The 20046-nt window shown below is 66.1% G+C and overlaps 1 protein-coding gene across 3 annotated transcripts; it reads right to left on the bottom strand.

The window, feature by feature from the left end:
* Positions 1 to 1395: 1395 nt before the first annotated feature.
* Positions 1396 to 16680, bottom strand: PDGFA (platelet derived growth factor subunit A). Of its 3 annotated transcripts, XR_003613996.2 has the most exons (8): positions 16060 to 16680; positions 14582 to 14678; positions 10169 to 10273; positions 8240 to 8427; positions 4192 to 4318; positions 3527 to 3594; positions 2945 to 3042; positions 1396 to 1935 (listed from the first exon to the last, which is right to left on the bottom strand). XR_003613996.2 is itself a non-coding variant. In XM_008156023.3 (7 exons), the coding sequence occupies exons 1-6, from the start codon at positions 16120 to 16122 to the stop codon at positions 3539 to 3541; spliced, it is 636 nt and encodes a 211-aa protein (XP_008154245.1). In that variant the 5' UTR covers positions 16123 to 16680; the 3' UTR covers positions 1396 to 1935; positions 3527 to 3538. The 3 variants fall into 3 exon arrangements, 2 of the variants coding, with proteins under 2 accessions (XP_008154245.1, XP_027987757.1); XM_008156023.3 differs by lacking the exon at positions 2945 to 3042; XM_028131956.2 differs by lacking the exons at positions 2945 to 3042; positions 3527 to 3594 and having other exon boundaries at positions 16060 to 16669.
* Positions 16681 to 20046: the final 3366 nt, after the last annotated feature.

The raw sequence follows: 20046 nt of genomic DNA, 5'->3' as shown, positions 1-20046 counted from the left end.
TCTCACTGCGCAGAATATAGTCAGACACGGCTGCAGTTAAATATTTTACCCTTTGTTCTCCCTGCGTGATCTACAATAACAATCTGCTTCGTGTTGATATTTCCTGCTGTGTGGCTGACAATGACCTGAAAGAGAAGTTGGGGTGCTTCACTGGGCTGGAAAAAGTTTAGCTGCATCAGAAAGCAGGTCTGTCCTGTATCTATAAAAGGCTAAGTTGACTTGTGCATGAGCAATACATATAAAGCTCTCACTGGCGCCAACCGCACGCGTGTTTCGATCTGTCATTGTCGATCGTGAATTTGGTTGACACTTCTGTTATAGAGAAAGGGCGGAGAGCGAAGTTAAAATATTTCTTCTAATTAATTTCCTTTCGATGTGCACGAATCCATGCACCGGGCCACTAGTTTCTTTATAAAAACCCTGCCACACGCACACACAGACACTGAAGACAACCCTACAGGCAGCTGGGGTGTGGCCTCAGGATGGGGAGCGAGGTCCCACCTCTGAACTTCACCCTCCTCACCCACGTGGCTGCTCTGAAGGGTGGACGCCTCCATCTCCGTGGCTACAGGCACCGGCGAGGGGGCTCCTCTGGTCCATGCCCGCCAGGTTCCGGTCCTGAGAGCAGGCTGCACCCCAAGTTCTGGATTGGGGGGGGCCAGCCAGGGACACCCCGGGCCCAGAGGCTGTGACCTCCCCTCCCAGGAGCCCCGGCGGCCACCACGGGCCGAGACCAGAGATGAAACCAGGACGCAGTTGCCCACCTAGAAAAACGTGACCACAAACTGCGTGTCATGTGTATGGGTTTTGTTGGTGTTTTTCTTTCCCTTTTGGTGAAAAAAAAAAAACAAACAAAAACCAAAAACAACAAAGAACGTAACAGGCTCTCAGGTATATAAAACTGGTAATATTAGATAAAAATACAAACGTCACCTTTACAAAACAAAAACGAAAAACAACACACACACGTTTCTCTTGAGTACACGGAAAGCGTAACATCTTACCAAAAATAAAGGATTTGGGTTGTGTCCAGACACGGGCGGGGGCTGGGGGGGCGGGGCGGGAAGCCCAGGGCAGGAGCGCTGGGGACGGGAGGCGGGCAGCGTCTGATTGGTTCACGCATAGTTCTCTCGACATGGCTTAAATTAAAAAGCAAATGCACGTACAGCCAGAAACACCGAGGAAGTGATGCATAGGCGGGTATACCACGTTTATTTTAATACAGCTCGTTCGTTCGCATCCTGCTAGGAGAGACCGTCTCGCTGACCCGACGGTTAGAGCAGCCTGGTGTTACCGTGTCAACGTCATCCAAGAGATAATTTAAAAAAAAAAAAAAAAAAAAAAAAAGCTAGGCAAAGAGTAAAAAGGAAAGCTTAATAATCACTTTATGGTGTAAAAAAAAAAAAAAAAAAACCCACTTAAGGCTCTCAGGAAGTTCGGTCTAGACTTAAACACTACAGCAAGGAGATGCGGCTCCGGAGCACCGCCACGGCGGCTCCCAGAGGCTCCTGTGCCCGTGCCGCCGCGGCGCCGGCCTGTCCTCCGCAAAGAGCAGGTCCACCGTGTCCTTGGCAAAGCACCTGTGACCCCCGGACAGAAGTCCATCCGCGTGGCGTCCGCCGCTGCCGTCCGCAGGCGCCCTCCATCCCCGCGGCGGGTGAAGCACGTCGGAGCCGCTCTGGTTCTGTGCGCTCTGTTTCGGACAAGGAAGCTCTGACCGGCTCACCCAGTGCTACAATACTTGCTTTGATGTCACATTAAACAAACGTATACTGTCTCTTTGTTCTCCAGGGTGCGCGTGGAGGCAGTTTTTCACGGAGGAGAACAAAGACCGCACGCTGGCAATAAGCACCGTACATAGTAGGTTCAGGAATGTAACACGCCATGTACATCCGTGTCCCGGGAAAGGGCCGCTAGCTTATCCTCACCTCACATCTGCAGGGAGAGGGAGAGAAAGACACTGAGAGGCGGGCCCAGAGCACACGCAGTAAGGGAACGCTCAACCCCACCGAGGGCACACACACCTGAACATGCACACGCGTGCGCACACATGTGTACACACACAGCGGCAAGTCTCAGCATTTGACGTTTTTGTGACGTTTTTTTCAAACGCCCTCGGGCTCATTACCCTTTCTGAACATCCTGACCAGAGCTGGGACGAGGCTCTCAGGATCTCACAAAAGGAAGAGGCTGGAGAGCAAGCCCCCTTCTCCCACTGCACACACAGGGGAAGCCGAGGCCCAAACAGGTTCTTCCGTCTTTCTCCTCACCTTCCTTTCTTCCAGCTAGGGCATGATGCGGGTCCTGGAGCTCTGGCAGCCACACTGGGCCATGAGGCAACGCTGAGGATGGATACCACCAGCCAGACAGAAGGGGTCTCTGACCAGGCCGATCTACACTGAGCTCCGAGCTGAGAGCAGCTCACCCCAGCTACCTCACCTGTCCACTGCTCACTCCAACACCTGTACCACACCCAGGCCCAGAGCCCGAGCCTAGGACACCTGCCTCTCACGTTAGGGTCTGTCGGCAGCTGGGCCGTGGCCTATGGACTAGAGGCTCAGACATCCCCGCACCACACCTGCGGCCTTTCCTCCCCGAGACCCCTCACGAGCGCACCTGGCCCACAGGCCTCGAGAGCTCCTGCCCGGCAGCTTCCTGCAGCCACACTGCCTCCCACAGACACCGGTCTCCAGGAATTCCTCTCGCCACTATTTGTCTTGGATGCCACGGGCCAGAGGAAGGACCAGGCTCTCCTGAGCCGAACAGGCCAACACCAGGAAGGCTTGAATCCGCCTCCTCCATGCTGATCCTGCCTGCCCAGACCCCATTTTCTTCTGCCAAGCAGTATGCGTCTCTAAAAGACTCCATTTCCCAGGTTCCCTTGCTGCAGAGGGATGGCCCATGCAATCAAAGCGAGCCCCTGGGTGAGATTTCTTCTTCCCACCTTACTCGTTCTTTCAGCCTGGAGTGTGGATGTGATTTCTGGAGCTTTAGCAGCCATTTTGGGCCATGAGGCACCTCTGAGGATGGACAGCACCGGTCCTGGACAGAAGAGGGTCCCTGCTGATACCTCGAGACGGCCTCGCATGCTCTGGTCTCCCTGTCTTTCCGTGAGGCACCGTGTCTACCTTAAAAGACCTCCTCGGCCTTCGGCAACCCTCACCTGCAATGTCTATCAGCCTCAGTGTGCTCACCTGTCACACGGAGCAAGTGACCTGCCTGAGCTGATCCAGGAAACTCCCATCACTCCACTCGGGAGACGCCTCGGCCCCAACCAAGGAAACGACTAAAGCCAGAGCAGGCCTCCGGGCAGAAGGGCCGTGGATGCGGCTTCCTTCCGTGTGGCGGGAGGGGAGCACGGGGGACGGGAGCAGGGGACCCACAGCCCAGCTGGACACCAAGCTCGCAGAGCAATCACGGCCAATCACGGCCAATCACGGCCGCGGCCTCTCCTCTCGGTGATTAGCCCTGTGATCAGCCATCGCGCCTCCCCCGCGGACGTGGCCCGTCCAGCCACGGCTCCTACCTGGTTGGCTGGTTAGGTGGGTTTTAACCTTTTTCTTTTCCGCTTTTTACCTGACTCCCTGCGCCTTCCTGTTAACAGAAGGGCAGGGAGGGTGAGCGGGCCTAAGAGAGGGCCGTCCGGCGGCGGGCACTGAAGGAATGAGCACCCGAGCGGCTTGTCTCCTGGAGGAAACCTAATCCATCGGCGCCACACGACCTCCTGGCCCCCTGGGCGCCACACCGCCACGCTGCTTCCGGGCAGTGTGTCCGCAGGGGAGGCCAGGAACCCCCCCGCCCCCCGCCCCCCCCCCCCCCAACGCTGCAGCCAGCGGCCCAGCACCGGCCTTCCCACCAGGGTAGGCACCTTCCTCAAACAGGTCTCCCCTAATTACCCCAACCGGCCGACCCACCAGGGCCAGAGACTTAGAATGCACACCCCACCCCACGCCCTCACTGCAGCCTGGACCTCTCCTGCCAGAGCCTCACAGCTCGGCCCATCCCCGCCGATGCCCACGGTGGCAGAATCCGCCCCAGCAGGTCCCCAGGGCATGCTGGCTGGTCAGCGAGCGTCTGACTGAGCTCGCAGCGGCCCGATCCCACGGCCCCCGGAACCCTGCTCACCTCAGCCCCAGAAGCAGGCCGAGAGCCCCAGGCACGGGGAAGAGCGGGGAGGGGCGGGCGGCTCACCTGTCTCCTCCTCGCGGAAGTCCGGGCTCGGGCCGGTGGGCGTGCACGTGCACTCCAGGTGCTCCTCCAGCCGCACCTGCACCTCTTTTAACTTTGGCTTCTTCCTGATGTACTCCACCTTGGCCACCTGCCCAGACAGACCCAGCGTGAGCCAGGAGGGAGCCTCTCCTTCCACCTCCGACCTCCGACCTCCGACCTCCACACTCCTCCCAGTGGAAAGGCAGGAGTTAAAACAAGCTTCAGACAGCGTTTGTGGTCTGGTCCCATTTTACTTAAAATAAACCTCACAGCCCTGGCCGGTTCGGCTCAGTGGATAGAGCGTCGGCCTGCAGACTGAAGGGTCCCAGATTCGATTCCGGTCAAGGGCACAGGCCCGGGTTGCGGGCTCCATCCCCAGTAGGGGGCGTGCAGGAGGCAGCCGATCCATGATCCTCTCTCATCATGGATGTTTCTATCTCTCCCTCTCCCTTCCTCTCTGAAACCAATAAAAATATATTAAAAAATAAAAAATAAACCCCACGTGCGTGCCAGTGGGCCTGAAGGATGTGCTTCAAGGTGGGAGCTGGGTGGGGGCGAGAGGGGCGGGGAGAGTGGTGGTGAGGGAAGGTGTTTGATTCCGTGTTTTAGGTGCATCTGGGCAAAGGGCAGCGCTCCCCAACACGCACCTGGTGATTATGGGGGACCCAGCTCAGCCGAGACCCCGAGACCCCCAGACTCCTGGGCATAATGGGGCAAGGCGTGCTCCCCCACGGGGGCGGGGGGTCCGGACGCCCGCACCTCTGTCCAGGCCGGAAACGGCACATGTCCCCCCAAGAACATGCTGTGAATGTTAAATCCTCAGAAGCATCCTCCACACCAGCCAGGCCCACAGAACGAGACATCTGCGCCCTAGAGACCCCCGTTCCCATAACGTCAGCCCCAGACCCACACAGGAGCCCACGTGGGGTCCCCATGTCCCTCCTCCCTCCCCCCTTTGTTTGCATCTCGGTGTCTGGGCTGCACCTTAAAAACAAACATCCCAACTCCCCACTGCTGAGGGTGCCCATGTAACGAACCACCGGCAAATGCACCCCAGCATCCAGCGGGGACGCCACCCCCTCTACACAGGGGAGAGCCACGCCCTGCAGGGGACGCCACCAGGTTTTGTCCTGACTGACAGGAGAGTCAGAGCAGAGCACCCTCCGTGATGCCCAGCACTGACCGAGCCCCCTGGGTGAGTCCCTGTAAGGCTCACAGCCACCGAGGGCTCAAGCACGCCCACTTTACAGATGAGGAAACTGAGGCAGCAGACAAGGCTTGTTCTTTTGCTGGGAGGAGGCCTGGACCAGGAAACAGCAGGTGGTCCTTAGCCAGGGGACGTCCTAACGGGAGGAAGCCCGTGCCCTCGGTGTGACGGCTCCGGACCCCGCAGTTCCAGGCACCGCATTCCCGTGTCCCAGCCCGGCGCCACAGCCATCCAGGACCGAAGCCAACCCCAGAGGCTCCTGGGCCTGACGGGCAGCTCCCCAAGCTGTTGGTCTCCCTGACCGCCAGGGCTGCCCCCACACAAGCTCAGGGCACCCCTGCCCACCGGGGCCTCGGAGGCTCTCGCTGGAGACCTTCACCCCCAGGCTCTCAGCTGGACCCACACAGCCATGAGGTCCCAAAGCGCCCCTAACTCCGTCCACAGGACGCAGAGGCCGGTGCCGGGCACACAGGGGGACCCACCGCCCTGCCTCCAGAAAGTCCCGCAGGCGGAGCTGGGTCCCAGCCTCTGGCGCCCTGGAGGCAGCCCGAGCTCATTCCTGAAGGACTTCGGTCCGTGCCCACAGGCAGCCCTCAGACAACACGGGAGCCCCGATCTGCAGCTCCCCTCCCGGGAGAGGGGCTCACAGCAGCTCCTTCACCCTGACCCACCGTGGCCTCTGCTCGGGGCCGCGGCCTGAGCCACTGGGCACACCACCGTCCTGACCCCGAGGCGTGGACCTGGGGGACGGGGCCCGGCCCGCACGGGTGGCCGAGGAAGGACACCTCCTCAGGGAGCCAGTTAGGGAGCGGACAGCAAGCACTGACCACACAAGCCCCGCTCAGGGAAGTCGGCCCCCGACCCCAGCCCACCGCTGAGGGCAGGCGGTCCCTGCCGACCCTGGGGGCCCTGGGGCCCCTGCTTCCAGATGCTGCCATCAAGCTGCTACAGGGGAAGGGGGCCAGGTCCCTGAGGAGGAGAGAGCCCTGCTCCAGGCCCACACCTGTGGCCTCATGGAGATGAGGGTAGGGGGCTGGCCTTCGACCCAGCACGTCCAGACACCCAGGGCCTGGGGCCAGCGGGCAGGCTTCGGCCAAGCTCACTCTCCGGGGCCTCAGAGGGTGGCCACGCCCAGCCCGACTGCTATCTCCGTTTGTAAGAGGCCTTTGTGACTCCAAAGGCCGGGAAGGCAGAAAACCAGGGAGGAGCCGCCCGCCAGGACGCCCACCTGCCCCCAGCCCATCCAGGACGCGGCCTCGGGGCCTCGGGGCCGCTCTGCCTCCACCCAAAGGGAGCGGAACGGCCCCTCACAATGGCCCCCTGTTCCCACTGACCTTCTGTCCCTTCAGCCGGAACCCCAGTGTCTGGGCCGGGTGTTTTCCTGCCAGCCCTCGAGGGTGGGCAGGGCAGAGCAGGGCAGGGCGCGGCGGACCAGCTGCAGGATGGAGTCCCCGCCCCTCCTGGGCTGACCATGACCCCGTTGGGGCAATGAAGGCCCGAGGGGGAGGCCCTGGTCCAGCTCCGCCACCGCCCTGAGCCCCCGGCAGAGACGCGCCCTCCCGGGAGGGCCGGCCCCACACACCCACCCGGCTGCCACCCTCCCTGCTGCCGGGTGTCTGAGCCGGGACCCCGCCCGGGGCAGTGTGAGGGGCCAGCGCCGGCCTTTGGAGCGCCTTGTGTGTGGCCGTGGGCCTCGGCCGTGGAATGTGCTTCCTCAGCTTCCGCGGGCAGAGCCCTGGTCCCCGAGGCCAGGGAGGCCCAGGTTTGGGTCTAAAGGGCCTTCCCGTGTGACAGCTGGCCGGCCGAGACCTGGTCCTCCCTGAGGACGTTCCCCCTGCACCTCACACGGAGGCGGGGCCGACACAGGGGCTGGACAGCAGGGCACCGAGGGCTTGAAGTAACACGTAGTCAAGGCATGAGTTCTACACACCCCGACTGACCCCTTCCACCCAGGAGGGTGGGCGCACCTGCCAGGGAGGCTCAGCGGGGGGCGCAGGCCTGCTGCCCAGGAAGGACCCACACCCAGGGGCCTAGACGGGGGGGGGGGGGGGGGCCACTGGAGTCACAGCCTCAGCCTCACCCCTAGAAGCCAGGAGGGGCCCCCGAGCCTCCCTCCAACCCTCTCCTTCCTAAAGGGCTGGCTCTCTAGGGCTCCCAGCCCAGACACCCAGTTGCCCAGCTTCAGACCCACTTTACAGATGAGGTTAGTGAGGCCGGAGGGGGGACCCAGGTCCCAAGAGGAGCTGCCAGCCGTTGGCCACCTGGAGTGACCTGAAGAAGCAGAATTTCCCCCCAGGACTCAGGTGGGGAGCACAAGGAACTCCCACATGACCTTCCTGCACCCCCCGCCCGCCCGCCCCCCTCAGTGCTGCCCTGGAGGGCACCTCAGCCGGCCCAGCCTGAGGGAGAGGAGGGCTCACTCGGCTCCCAGTGAGTCAGCCCCAGCCACCTGTCCCTCCTGAAACAGCACCCCCAGAAGGACCCCCTCCCAGAGAAACACTCCATCGACACCATGAAAGGGGGGTGCCCTCCCCGATTTACAGGCAACATGCCCAGGGGCCACCCCAGCAGCCCCTTCCTGTCCCGTGTCCTGGGGACAGGCTTTAGGGCCCGTGCCGGCCGAGGGACCCCCCACCTGCCAAGCACCCAGCCCCCACCAAGGTGCCTTCGTGAAGGAAGACTTTTCCTCCCGACTGTTTCCTGTCGTGCAGGGGACCCCACACACCCACCCGGAGAGGAGACGAGCCCGTGGCCGCACAGCCTGCCTCCCCGGCGCGGGGGCCCAGCTCCTGGGGGCCGCGGGCGGCCGTGGCGTGGGCTCACCTTGACGCTGCGGTGGTGCACGCGGGACGGCTGGCACTTGACGCTGCTGGTGTTGCAGCAGCCGGTGCAGCGCTTCACCTCCACGCACGGGGGCCAGATCAGGAAGTTGGCGGACGTGGGGTCCACCTGGCTCCGAGGTATCTCGTAAATGACCGTCCTGGTCTTGCAGACGGCGGGCACGGCTTCCTCTGCAGAGGGAGAGCCTGGTGAGCGTGGAGGCCCCGCCCCTGTCCCCGCCCCCTGTCCCCTGTCCCCGCCCCTGTCCACTGACCCCGCCCCTATCCCCTGACCCCGCCCCCTGTCCACTGCCCCTGACCCCGCCCCATCCACTGACCCCGCCCCCTGTCCCCTGACCCCGCCCCCTGTCCACTGCCCCTGACCCCGCCCCATCCACTGACCCCGCCCCCTGTCCCCTGACCCCGCCCCTGTCCACTGACCCCGCCCCCCAAGCCAGGGCTGCAGCCCCTGGGGGGCGGGGGCTGGGGCTGGGGCTGGGGCCGGGCCCAGGGCCACCAGGCGTGCAGCTGCCGCTTCCTCCACTGGGACACGTGTCACAGCCCCAGGGTCCCCACACCCACAGGGGGTCGCTGAGCTGTCCCAGGATGAGCGGGGGCTCAAGGGCCCCGTGGGGAGAACCCAGGGGAAGGACGCGGCCGGCAGAGGGAAGGAGGGGTCACACGGCCGGCGCAGCAGGAAGGGACATGGAACAAGCCAGGCCCGGACACCCAGCCCCCGAGCCCCCCAGGAGGACCTGGATCTTTCTGCTCTGTGCGCCTCCCACGGCCCACGGTCCAGCCCGAAGCCTTACGGACAGGACACCAGGGTGGGACTGACAGACGAGAAACCCACCCCTGGACCCCAGACACGGGCCCAGGGAGCCGGCCAGCAGGGTCTGCGACCACCCACCGAAGCTGCCTCCCGGCACCCACTCGCACACCCGGGCGCGCACCAGCCCAGCGGCCAGCACGGAGGGGGCGCTACGCTGCAGACGGAGGACCATCCTCTGCCTCCGCCCCGTGTCAGCTGCCACACCCCTCCTCACACGGGTGGGAAGACCTCGGGGAGCCTGGGAGACCCAGCAGGGACCTGCGCCCCGAGAATAAGCCACCCAGCTGCTGTCCCCTGAGGGAAGCGTTGCACTCCCAGCACCACCTGGTGAGAGGGTCCCGGGAACCTGACCAGATGGGCTGGGGGTGGAGCCAGGAGAGGCCTTAGGCCCAGCCCCTGATGGCCCCTCCGGGGCTGGATGGGACCCGCACCCTCCAGGGAGCCCGCTGCTGCAGGGACGTGACCTACGTGGTCACAACACAGCGACGATCACCGGGGAGGCCCGTCTACCTGAGCCAGGAGTCACTCCCACGCCATGCTCAGCGGTCAAAGCCACAAGACCCACCTCGAAGGGAACTAAAGCTGGGGTGGGGGTCGCCTGCCCAAGGCCAGGCAGGGCCCACAGGCCACAGCCGGGGAAGCAGGCAGCCCGATGGCGTGGGGCGGGATAGGCCACAGCCCGGCCGAGCCCCAGGGCAGGACGGTGCAGACCTGGGCTGCTCTGTGAGACGGACAAGAACCAACATCCCCAAACCCAGGCCGAGGTGGAGCCCCAGGAGCCGAGCAGGGAGTGGGGGGCGGGGGGGGGGGGGCACGAAGGGGCCTCTGCGCAGCCAGGATCCGCATGACGAACTGGAAATGAAACGCGCGTCTCCCAGCAAGGCCTCCCGGGAGCAGGCCCCAACAAGACCGGCACTTCAGGAATTTATGACGGCTCCCTCTCCAGGGGCTCTCGGCAGGCAGGCAGGGTCGGGCTGGGCAGGGAGACACCCCTGCAGCAGGGAGGGGCCCCTGAGCAGGCTGGGCCTTTGTTTGGAGGAGGAAGGAGCGAAGCTGCCTTGGGCCCCTCTCCGGCCCCCACAGCCCCGGCCCCTCGCTCACCGATGCTTCTCTTCCTCCGAACCGGCACCGGCCTCTTCTCGGGGGTGTGCTTGGAGGCGCGGCCCCCGTGGGCCCTCAGGCTGCTTTCCAGAGCATCCTCGACCCCTAAAGGCACAAAGAAGACAGGTGACCAGCGACCCCCAGGCCCGACCACAGCACCTCCTGCAGCTCAGCCCCACCCTCACTCCCCAAGACAGAGGGTCCCCGGGAGATGTCCATCCCACATGGGGAGTGTCCGGATGTGCAAGACTCCCAGCTGCCCGGCACCCCACCGACCCCACAAAGCCTACACGGAGTCCCCCACGTGTGGTGCCCTCACCGCAGTGCGCGGCAAAGCTGTGGACTTGTGGGGAGGGCAGGGTGTCCCCTATGGCGCCTCCTCCAAGGATGCCCGGGTGAGGGCTGCCCGGGTAGGGAAGCCCAAGGCCGGCCCTCTGGGTCCAAAGACCCAGAACCCACAGGCGAGTTGCTCCCAGCTGGGCCCACCTCCCAGACGGCCCCTGGGAAGGGGCTGAACGGAGGACAGCCAGGCGGGTGCTGCTGGACGTGCCTGCGTCTCCCCCGCACCCCCCCCCCCAGCCCTCACCCGACCCTCACGGAGGGTCCTAGCCTTGGAGGTGCTGGAGACAGGGCCAGACGGCGGGCTGACAGCAAACCCCACTGTTCCCGAAGCAAGTCCACTGAGGGGGGGAGCCCCAAGAAACACGAGAGGGGGGCGAGCCCCACCCTGAGCTGAGCGGGGAGCAGCTGCAGGACTGAGCGGGGTGACCGACAGACGCAGGCACTTGCAGGAAGAAAAGGCTTCGGCCCCCAAGTCCCTGAGGATCCCAAAGCACGCTGTGGGGGTGGGGGCCCCAATCAAAACTGGACTCTGGTCCCCTGGGCTGGCGAGAGCCCCCCAAACACACGCCCCCCCCCCCACAGCCTCTCCTCCCCAGGGCCCGCAGGTCTCAGAGGAATGAGGGAAAAGGTGGGTCAGCTGCCTTCGGGGGCTGTGCCACTTCTCCCTCCACCCCCGCCGCCTCCCAGTGATGCCCAGGGTCGGGGTCCTGAGAAGTCGGGGTCCTGAGAAGTCGTGCCGTAGCCAGAAGCTCCAGCAGCCGCACAAAGGTCCCCGCCCGCCCCTCCCTGCCCGCCAGGCGCACCCTGGCCCCGAGAGCCCGGACACTGCCCACTCGTTCTAAACCAAGAACGAGCACCATGCCCACGGGGCCAAGGGCAAGGGACGCGCCCTTTTGAAGTCTGAGCGGAACCCAACTTTTCACTTAAAGTGACTCAACGTCCCACGACCACTCTTTTTTTGAGACCCAAAATAAGATCAGAACAGAACTACTCATGCTGTAAGAATTTCCCATCAACCAACGGTTCCAAGAAGCCCTCTTTCACGAAAAGAGGGACGCCTGTGAGTCACGTCCCGTGGTGGCCCTCTCGCTATCGCTGAACTGGAGAGCAGAGCGCAGCCGGGCCAGCCTCGGCCGAGAGAGAACTCAGCATCCAGCAGCGTTCTCGATGCCTTCCCACCGCCGGTGCTGACTGCTGACCTCTGACCTCAACACGCAGTGTCCTCCCCGCCCCCCCCGCCCCGCGTGTGCAGGGGGCACCGCACCGCTCTGGGCCTACTGAGGCCCACGAGGAGGCATGACAAACAGAAACACATATGACAGGACCGTGTCCCTCTCAGCCTCGCCCCCGCCCAGGCCTCCTCCAGCCCAATAAACAGATGAGGGGCCCCCCAGCTCACCCACCGGCAGAGAGCCGACCCGGTTTGGAGCCGAGACGGCAGAAGTCGCTTCTGGTCATGCAAACCCACCCTCCGCCCATCACACCCATCACGACGGGTGGTCAGCACCCCCGCCGGACTGCGTGGCTCAGAGCGGGCAGAGCGGGCTGCCCGTCGGCTCCGAGGACAGGTGACCTGCGTTTCCCTTTGTCTGTAGGCACAGCCAACGTCCTCAGGCCTCCGTCCCGGAGCAGAGTTAATGGCCCGAGATGGGATCTTTTCGTATCGCTTACACAGTGACCCGCGGGCACTGGGCCAGACCGCGCAGAACAAAGCTCCCGGGCCACTGGACAAACAGGCCCCAAACTCCACACACACACACACACACACACACACACACGCACATGCACACACACACGCACATGCGCACACACACACACGCACACGCACACGCAAACACACACGCGGGAAATCGAGCCCCTTCTCCCACACACGCAGAAGGGCGTTCACAGGCTCAGTGAGGGAACCCTATGCCTCAGGGCCTCCAACCACACCTCCCGAGCTGCAGGCTCAGTGTCTCACCTGTGAAATGGGACTGCAGCCCGGTCACTGGGAGAGGCCCAAAGCCCACACACCAATCACAAAGCTCCGTCCACAGGAGGGAGGAGCCACTCCCTTTAAAAACACTCAGGCCCCCCGCAGGGTGGAGGGGTTTCTCCGCACCAGCCCCTCCCCACTGACCCCGGGGGAGGGGGGCTGGCAATGGCCTGGAGGGCAGCTTGATCCTCCACAGCTGCTTACCGCCTTCCCAGCAGCCCCGCTGCGGCCCCTCTCCACTCTGGGCAGGAACAGGGGTTGGGGAACCCCCTCCCCCTCGAGCTCTAGAAGCAACAGGTGCAACCCCTGTGCTCAGCCAGAGGCCTTGTCTTCTCTGGTTTTCAGCTTCCAGGTCTGAGAAAGGGGAGGCGGCCAGGATAAATACTTTGGGGTGTGGGTCACAAAGGACGCCCTGGGGGCGCAATAGTGAGCAAGGGAGGCCCTGCTCTCCTCTCACCCAAATCTCGGGGCACAAAAGTCTGACAGGTAGGCCAGGGCACGTGAGCCAGCCACCCACCCCCCGCCTTGGGGGTCGGGGGGAGGGGAGCCCCTGGGGCTTTTTACGAGGGGCAATTCGAAACCAGCAAAGAACTGACTGGTGAATCCCAGCTTTCTCGGTTGAGACCCCCCTCCCCTCGCCCCCAGAGGCTCTGGGCCCGGAGTGCCCCCTCCCCCCCCCCTCCCCCGTCCCAAGGAAAGCCACCAGCAAGGCATTCACGGTGGGGGCGGGGCGGCGGGCTGCAGAGACGGAATAAGAATGGGCCCTGCAGAGAGTCGATGGCCCATTTCCCGGGCGTCCCACAGCCCTCCCGCGGGGACCCCGGCTCCTCAGCCCTTCCCTTCCTCGAGCCAGAACCAGAAAAAAGAAGGCTGGGGAGCTCTCTCTGGGAGGCAGTCTTCCCCACCCCACCCCCAAACCCACAGGGACCTGCCTTCCTGGCTCCCCAAAAACAAACCCTTCTCCCCGGGGCTACACATCCAGCAGCAGATAACACCCCCCCAGCCCAGCTCTGATCTCCCGGTGAAACCCTACCCCTGCCGATAAGGATCGGCCGAAGGATTTCCTGGGTCAGGGGAGCAGACACCGCCGGCCGGCTGGAGGACGGTCTTGGCACGAAATGAAAACAGTGCAGGCCTCTCACCACAATTAGGTACAAATTTCCCAATGGCGGGACCGTGGGACCGCCCTCCATGCCCCACACCCACACTTTCCAGAGAGAAATCTTCCCCGAGTCTCCCTCCACCTCCCCCAACCCCCTGCTGCTTCCGTGCCCTCCTGTTTCAGTCCACGGCAGGCTCTCCGACAGGAGCGTGGTTCCCACACTCGACACGTGTCTTCCTCCTGGACCGGCCCTCTCTGGCCCACACCCCGGCAAAGCCACCCAACACCCCCAGTTCCCCTTCACCAGCCACCCCGGGTCGCCGACCTGTGCCCCGGCCCAGACACCAGAGCGTGTCCTGCCCGCCTCACACACAAACGTGTCGGCGGTGGCTGGGCTCCAGGCCCCGAAATAGTCCCCAAACACCAGAAGTGTCTGTCCCGGGCGGGCACACCTTTTCATTGCCTTGTGAAAACAGAAGACAAGGCCTCCAGCGACCAGGAAAGCGCAGCCTCGGGCAGGAGTGGGGCAAGTTCTTGGGGACGCAAAGGGACCCCCACCCGGGCCACCCGCCCAGCCTGCACCCCTGGCCCCTGTCCACCTCCAGGGCTGTGCGCCCGGGGCCTGGGCCGGCGCCCACCCCGCCTCCCCGCTGGAGGGCAGGCCCCAGGCAGGCGCACCTGGCCGGGCACCGGCGCCCTCTGTGCGGCTGAACTCTCCGTGACACACGCGGCAAGTTCCTTAAAGGCAAAAACAACCTCCGGGCGAGCGCGCAGCCCGCGGCGCGGCGGGAGAGAAAGTGGTGATTGGAAGAGAAACTCCTGACTCATCCGCCTGGGCTTTTATGGCCCGGGATTGGATTCTGACCTTTCGGTGCGCTCCTCCGGGCGCCCGGCCCGAGCGCGGGAGGCGGCCCGAACCCGAACGCAGGAGGCCTCGCGGGGCGCACTCACTCCCCGCGCCCTCCCCGCGCGCGAGGGAAGGGGCGCGATTTACCTACGGAGTCTATCTCCAGGAGTCGCTGGAGGTCCCGGATGCTGTGGATCTGACTGTGCGCCAGCCGCTCGATCACCTCGCGGGGGATCTCGGCCTCCTGCAAGCAGAGCCACACGGTCAGCCCGGGCGGCCCCCGGCCCCCGCCCCGAGCGCGCGGCCCCCGCCCCAGACAGCTCCCGGCCCCGCCCCACGTGAGCACCGCGCACAAGAGGCCACCCGACCCCCGCCCTGGCCGTGGAGCCGGAGGTCGGGGTGGGGCTGAGGGAGACCCCAAATCACCCGTCCCCATCCATGTCTACCCTCTGCAAAAAAAAAAAAAAAAACCCGCCCCACCTCTAAATTTTCAAACCAAAGCCCCCCACCCCACCCCCACCCCCACCCCCGATTCCAGCCCCTCCGCGCGGGGTGTCAGTTACAGGCGGCCTGGGAGCCGCGAGGGCCGGGAGTTTCTGATTCAGGAGTGAAATCAACATGCAGAAGCTCAAGTTGAAATGCGTCACGGATGGGCGACGGGAGTCGCGGCAGCCCTAACACTTTAATCCCGCGGGGCTTGGGTTTCACCCGCGGCGCCCGGCCACCCTGCGGGGAGAGGGTCTGCGGCCCCCGCACGCGCACACCCACACACGCTCACGCGCCCCACCCGCTCCGGCCCAGCGGCGGCCCTAGCGCCGACGAGGACGCCCCGAATCCAGCCGGCGGCGGGGGAAGCTGCAGGGATGGGAGGGTTAAATCTCTCCCTCCGGCGGCTCCCGGGTCCCTGCCCAGACAACCCCCACCGCTCGGCCTCCCGACTCCGTCCCGGTTTTTAAAGGGACTGGGGGGCTCCTGGGGGCCTCGAGCACTAAGTTCCCACGACGGGGGGCTGGAGAGAGCCATTCGTCACAGCGAGCCCCCGGGATTCGGGGTTGGAGACGGGGGCGAGGGGAGGGGGAAGACGCCAGCTCAGGGCGGGCGCCGGCCCGGCTCGCCCCGCTCAGCCACCTGTAAGCAGGCCCAGGCGGGCGGGACCGCGCCGGCCCAGCCGCTCAGCCAGGCTTGGCCCCCGGGTACCCGGAGCTGCGGCTCCGCGCCGCCCACCCGGACCGCCGGGGGCCCCTACCTGCTTCCCGGCCGCTCTTCCCCCTCCCCGGCTCCACCGGCTCACACACACCCCCTTCCTCGGTCCCCGCACCCCGACACTGCATTGCCCGCCGCGCCCCGGTTCCCTCCCCGGAGGGAAGCCCGCGCCCCCCGAAGTTTCTCCCCGCTCGTCCACCCTGCCGCCACTCGTCCCTCCTCGGCAGAGCGACGCCACACGCTGGAAACTCACCAGCACCACTCGGGCGGAGAAGAGAACCAGTTGGGAAGATTTAAGAACCGAGCACCCGACAGAAATCAGAACGCGCCCTGCAGAGCCGAGCCAGGGGCGCCCCGGCCGCGGGCGACTGCAGGGGGCGTGCGCCCGGCAGTCGGAGGGGACGGGGCGGGGTGGCACCTACCTCGGCCAGGGCATGGGCGAGGTATCCGCAGCCGAGGAGCAGCAGGCAAGCCCAGGTCCTCATCGCGTCCCGAGGCGCTGGCGGCGCGGCGAGGAGGCGAGGCCGCGGGGCGGGCACTCCAGCCGGGCTCCTGTGGCGGCGAGATTCAGTACCATCCCTCAGGGAGCGCGGCCCGGAGGGTGGCGCGGAGCTGCGAGCGGGCGGAGCGCGCCCGGCGCGAGCAGCGAGTGCAGAGGAGGCAGCGCGGCGAGGAGGAGGAGCAGGAGTGCGCGCCCGTCGCGCCGGGATCCTCCTGGGCCGCCGGTAGGGGGTGGGGACGGAAGGGGCGGAGGGCGGGGGCTGGGCTTCTTCCTTGGTGTGTCCCCGGTGCTGGCCGCCGCCGCGCTCGCTCCCGGGCGCAGCTCTAGGAGCGACCTGGCCGGGAATTCTGCACGTTTGCGGGCATCAGCCCCGGGAGGGAGCCCGGAGCGAGGCCGGAGCCGCCGCCGCACCACCCATCACCTGTCTGGACGCCCGGCCAGGCTCGGCCTCGGGCTCGCGCGCTCTGCGGGCTGCGGGCGGCCCTGCGCGCCCACCGTCGGCCCCGCGCTCGCCTCCGGCCTCTTTTCGGCGCCGCCGCCGCCGCCGCCGCCACCAGGCCGGGCACGGCGCGGCCCAGCACAGCGCGGCCCGGCGGCCTGCGTGCGCCCCTCCGCGGCGCGCCCTCGGCTCCGCGCCGTGCTCCGCCCTCCGCCGGCCCGAGCCGGGCAGCAGCCGCCGGCCGCACGGGGCCTCGCCGCGGGGGCCTGAGGGCGGGCGCAGGACCGAGCCGGGCAGCAGCCGCCACCGGCAGAGGGACAGCGCGGGCAGGCCCGGCTCGCGGGAGTGGTGCGGGCTCCTCGGGGCGCGCGTGTGGAGCCGGCCGGCGGCGGGAGGGGGTTATAGCGCCGCCGCCGCGCCCCTCCCCCGCCCCTCCCTCCCGCCTCCCCCGGATTCCAGGCCCGGGACCCGCACCTCGGAAGCACGCGGGGGCCGCACGGGCCCGGCCGCCGCCGCACGGAGCTCACACACACGCTCACGCGGGCAGGAAAACCCATCCAAACCTCGCGCCCGCTCCGAGCACAGCCGCGGGGGCCGCGCCCCTCCCGCGGCCTCGCCCACCCCAGCGCCCGCTGCGGTCCTGCGGTCCCGGCCGGGAGGGAGGAGGCCGCGCAGAAGCCGACTCGCCTCGGCCCCAGCGGCAGCCGAGGGCAGCGCCGGAGCTGCGACGCCAAAAAGGGCAAAAGCAGGCCGCCCCGCGCGGCGCTCCGGCCTCCCCACGTTGGGACCCAGGGCCCCCTCCCCGTCGCCATAAAAGGAGGGGAGTGAGGCCGTGGTGGAAAGTGGGGCGGGGTTCGTGGCGCTGCTGGCCACTCACCTGGCGGCGGCCACGCGCCCCAGACCACGACCCGATGCCTGGGGCGTCCGAATGCGGAGCCTCCACCCACATCCCGAGGTGCGGGAGCGCCCGGGGCTGCAGGGTCCCCCAAGTCCCCACTCCTGCGTGGACGGCCGGGCCGCGGCCTGAGCCGGGAACTCGAGGGGATGGTGGGGAAGGGGAAGAAGGGAGCCGCTCGTCGGGAACCCCCGAGAGAGTGTGGGCCTCGGACGACGGATCCGCGGGGCGCACGGAGCGCCACCTCCCGCCTGGGCGCGACGCGGCGGTGGGGGCAGCACCAGCGGGGAGCCGAGGCCTGTGCGCGGCTGGACCGCTCGCCTCCACGGAGGGTGGGTGCGCCCGGACCTGGAGGACTCACCCTCCTCGACCAGGTGGGTTAGGAACCCGGGTCGACCCGTCGCCCGCCAGTGCCGTCCCTGGAGCGGGAGACCAGAGCAAGAGGAGTGCGGGCAAGCGACCCCAGAGCCCTAGAGCCAGGGCCTGGCGGCTGGCAGGGACCCCAGCCCAGGCAGTGAAGGCGCCGCCCGCTTTCCTCGCGGGCTGGGCCGCCCCTGGCATTTCAAAGGCCGAGTGGAGAGGGGCTTCAGGGCGCTTGCCTTCCCCCAGATACTGGGGTGGGGAGCTTCTGCGGTTCCCAGAGGACCTCGGTGGACGTTCCTTCCAGAGGCCTTCACGCCCCTGCGGCCTCCCCACAGCACGGGCCCCGCAGCCCCGCAGCCCATGGAGAGTCGGGCTGGAGGGCCCAGGCAGAAGCAGGGGAACTGGGAGACCATGAGGAGCAGTGAAAGCCAGGCCTTGTCTGTCCAGGTGGAACCTTCCATCGCTTCGGAGAGAGACCGCTGGAAGTTTCTGGAAAGCAGGCAGACACCGCTGCCAGGCCTCTGGCTGGAGCCGGTGGGAGCCGTCTGATGCCCATGCATCTGAGAGTGGCCGCGCCACCCAGCTGAGACCCCGGTACTGGGCAGGCAGGCAGGGCCCAGGACATTCCCTGGGGTTATTAAAGGACGCGGTTTGGTGCCAGGGGTGGGAAGGAAGGAGAAAAGGGCGCTGCACGGGATCCGCTCCTGGGGTCCATGCCCCCTGCGCGGCCTGGCACTTCAGGGACACCCTGTTCTAATCTGGGGCCAGCAGGGAGATCTGGGGGCACGGATCATCTCAGACCAGGGCGGGAAGGGGAGCAGGGTCAAGCCTGCCCCAGACTGGAAAGCTTTGGGGGGAGCAGGCGGGCCTCCCTCCCTCCCTCCCTCTAATCTCAAGCCGCTATTAAAAATAAAACCCGCTCACGTCGTCATAGCGACCACAACAACAGCGGCTGTGGCTTCGTGAGGGTGGCAAAAACTTCCGCAGCCACGCGACAGCCGCCTGGGGGAGTTGGGGCACCACACGGGTCGCAGCACCAAGGCCTGCCCCGGGGTGGGACGGGGACCCCAGCACCCAGCCCACCCCACCCTCCCCCGTCCTCAGAAGGAACTGGCAGCAGCTGTTTAGAGAACTGGGAATGGAGATGGAGGACTGACGGGACCAGGAGGTGACCTGGGGAGAACCTCTCCTGCACGCCCCTCCTCCCGGACCTCGGTTCCTCCTCAGCACCCCCTATCCGGACTCCGGCACCTGGAGCTGGGGCTGTGTGGGGAGGGGTTGTGGGATGCTGGGCTGAGGGGACCTCCGCGGCCTGAAGGTGGGGGCACCACTCCTGCCCAGCCCGCCCCCCCCCCCCCCCGAGCGTTCTCCACGGGTTTGGCCTGGTCGGGTGCTGCCTTCCGCCGGGAACGGAGTTTCCCTCAGCCTGTGAGGTTCGCACGGGTCACGGCAAACATTTGATAACAAGGCTAAACATACTTGAGGAGGAGGAAGCCAAGGCCCGGTTCCGGGTTCCGTGGGCGGGGACCCAGGAAAACTCGGGCCAAAGGTGTGTGTCGGGAGGCCAGCGGGAGAGACCTGGTGGAAGAGGGGGCGGGGGTCCCCAGGCTGGGGAGCTGCCGGTGGGAGGGAGGGTGCACCTGGGCAGGGGACGCCCACCCGCCTCCGGAGCTCTCTCCGGAGCCCAGCCTTGCCCGACGTGCCCCAGGCCCGTAATTAAGGTGAGTCAGGTGCTCCAAATAGGTGGCGAGAGGCCACCGCACAGCTGAGCTGACTGGCTGGGCACCCGCCCCCGGGGGCCCCTCCTGGCACCCAGGGCGGGTCAGGAAGGCCTGGTCCACCTCGGAGCCAGGCAGGGCGGTCAGAGCCCTGGCTGGTTTGGCTCAGTGGATAGAGCGTCGGCCTATGGACCGAAGAGTCCCGGGTTCGATTCCAGTCAAGGGCGTGTACCTCGGTTGCAGGCTCTTCCCCGGTCAGAGCGAGTGCAGGAGGCAGCCAGTCGGTGTGTTTCAGATGATGTGTCTGTCTGTCCTTCCCTCGGGAAAATCAATGGGAAAATGTCCTCAGCTGAGCACTGTCAGAGAGCCCAGCCCTGGTGGTGCTCAGCCCACGGTCACCCTAAAACCCACTTTCCAGACGGCCCCAGAACTGACGAGGGACCCTCCCTGGGCACCAGCTCCCGTGGCCCCTGCTGCTCCACCCAGACCGGT

The sequence above is a fragment of the Eptesicus fuscus genome, chromosome 6 (genome assembly GCF_027574615.1).
Source record: "Eptesicus fuscus isolate TK198812 chromosome 6, DD_ASM_mEF_20220401, whole genome shotgun sequence".
Classification (NCBI taxonomy): Eukaryota; Metazoa; Chordata; class Mammalia; order Chiroptera; family Vespertilionidae; genus Eptesicus; species Eptesicus fuscus.
The sequence above is the reverse complement of the archived record's forward strand: the minus strand, read 5'-3'. Positions and strand labels throughout refer to the sequence as shown.

Bases quoted from the DNA above. Each gene is read 5' to 3' on its own strand.
- PDGFA (XM_008156023.3), bottom strand. From the start codon at position 16,122: ATGAGGACCTGGGCTTGCCTGCTGCTCCTCGGCTGCGGATACCTCGCC. The intron at 10,274-14,581 runs GTAAATCGCGCC...TTGTGCCTTTAG, and splicing joins CCTGGAGATAGACTCCGTAG to GGGTCGAGGATGCTCTGGAA. The intron at 4,319-8,239 runs GTGAGCCCACGC...CTGTCTGGGCAG, and splicing joins TGCACCACCGCAGCGTCAAG to GTGGCCAAGGTGGAGTACAT.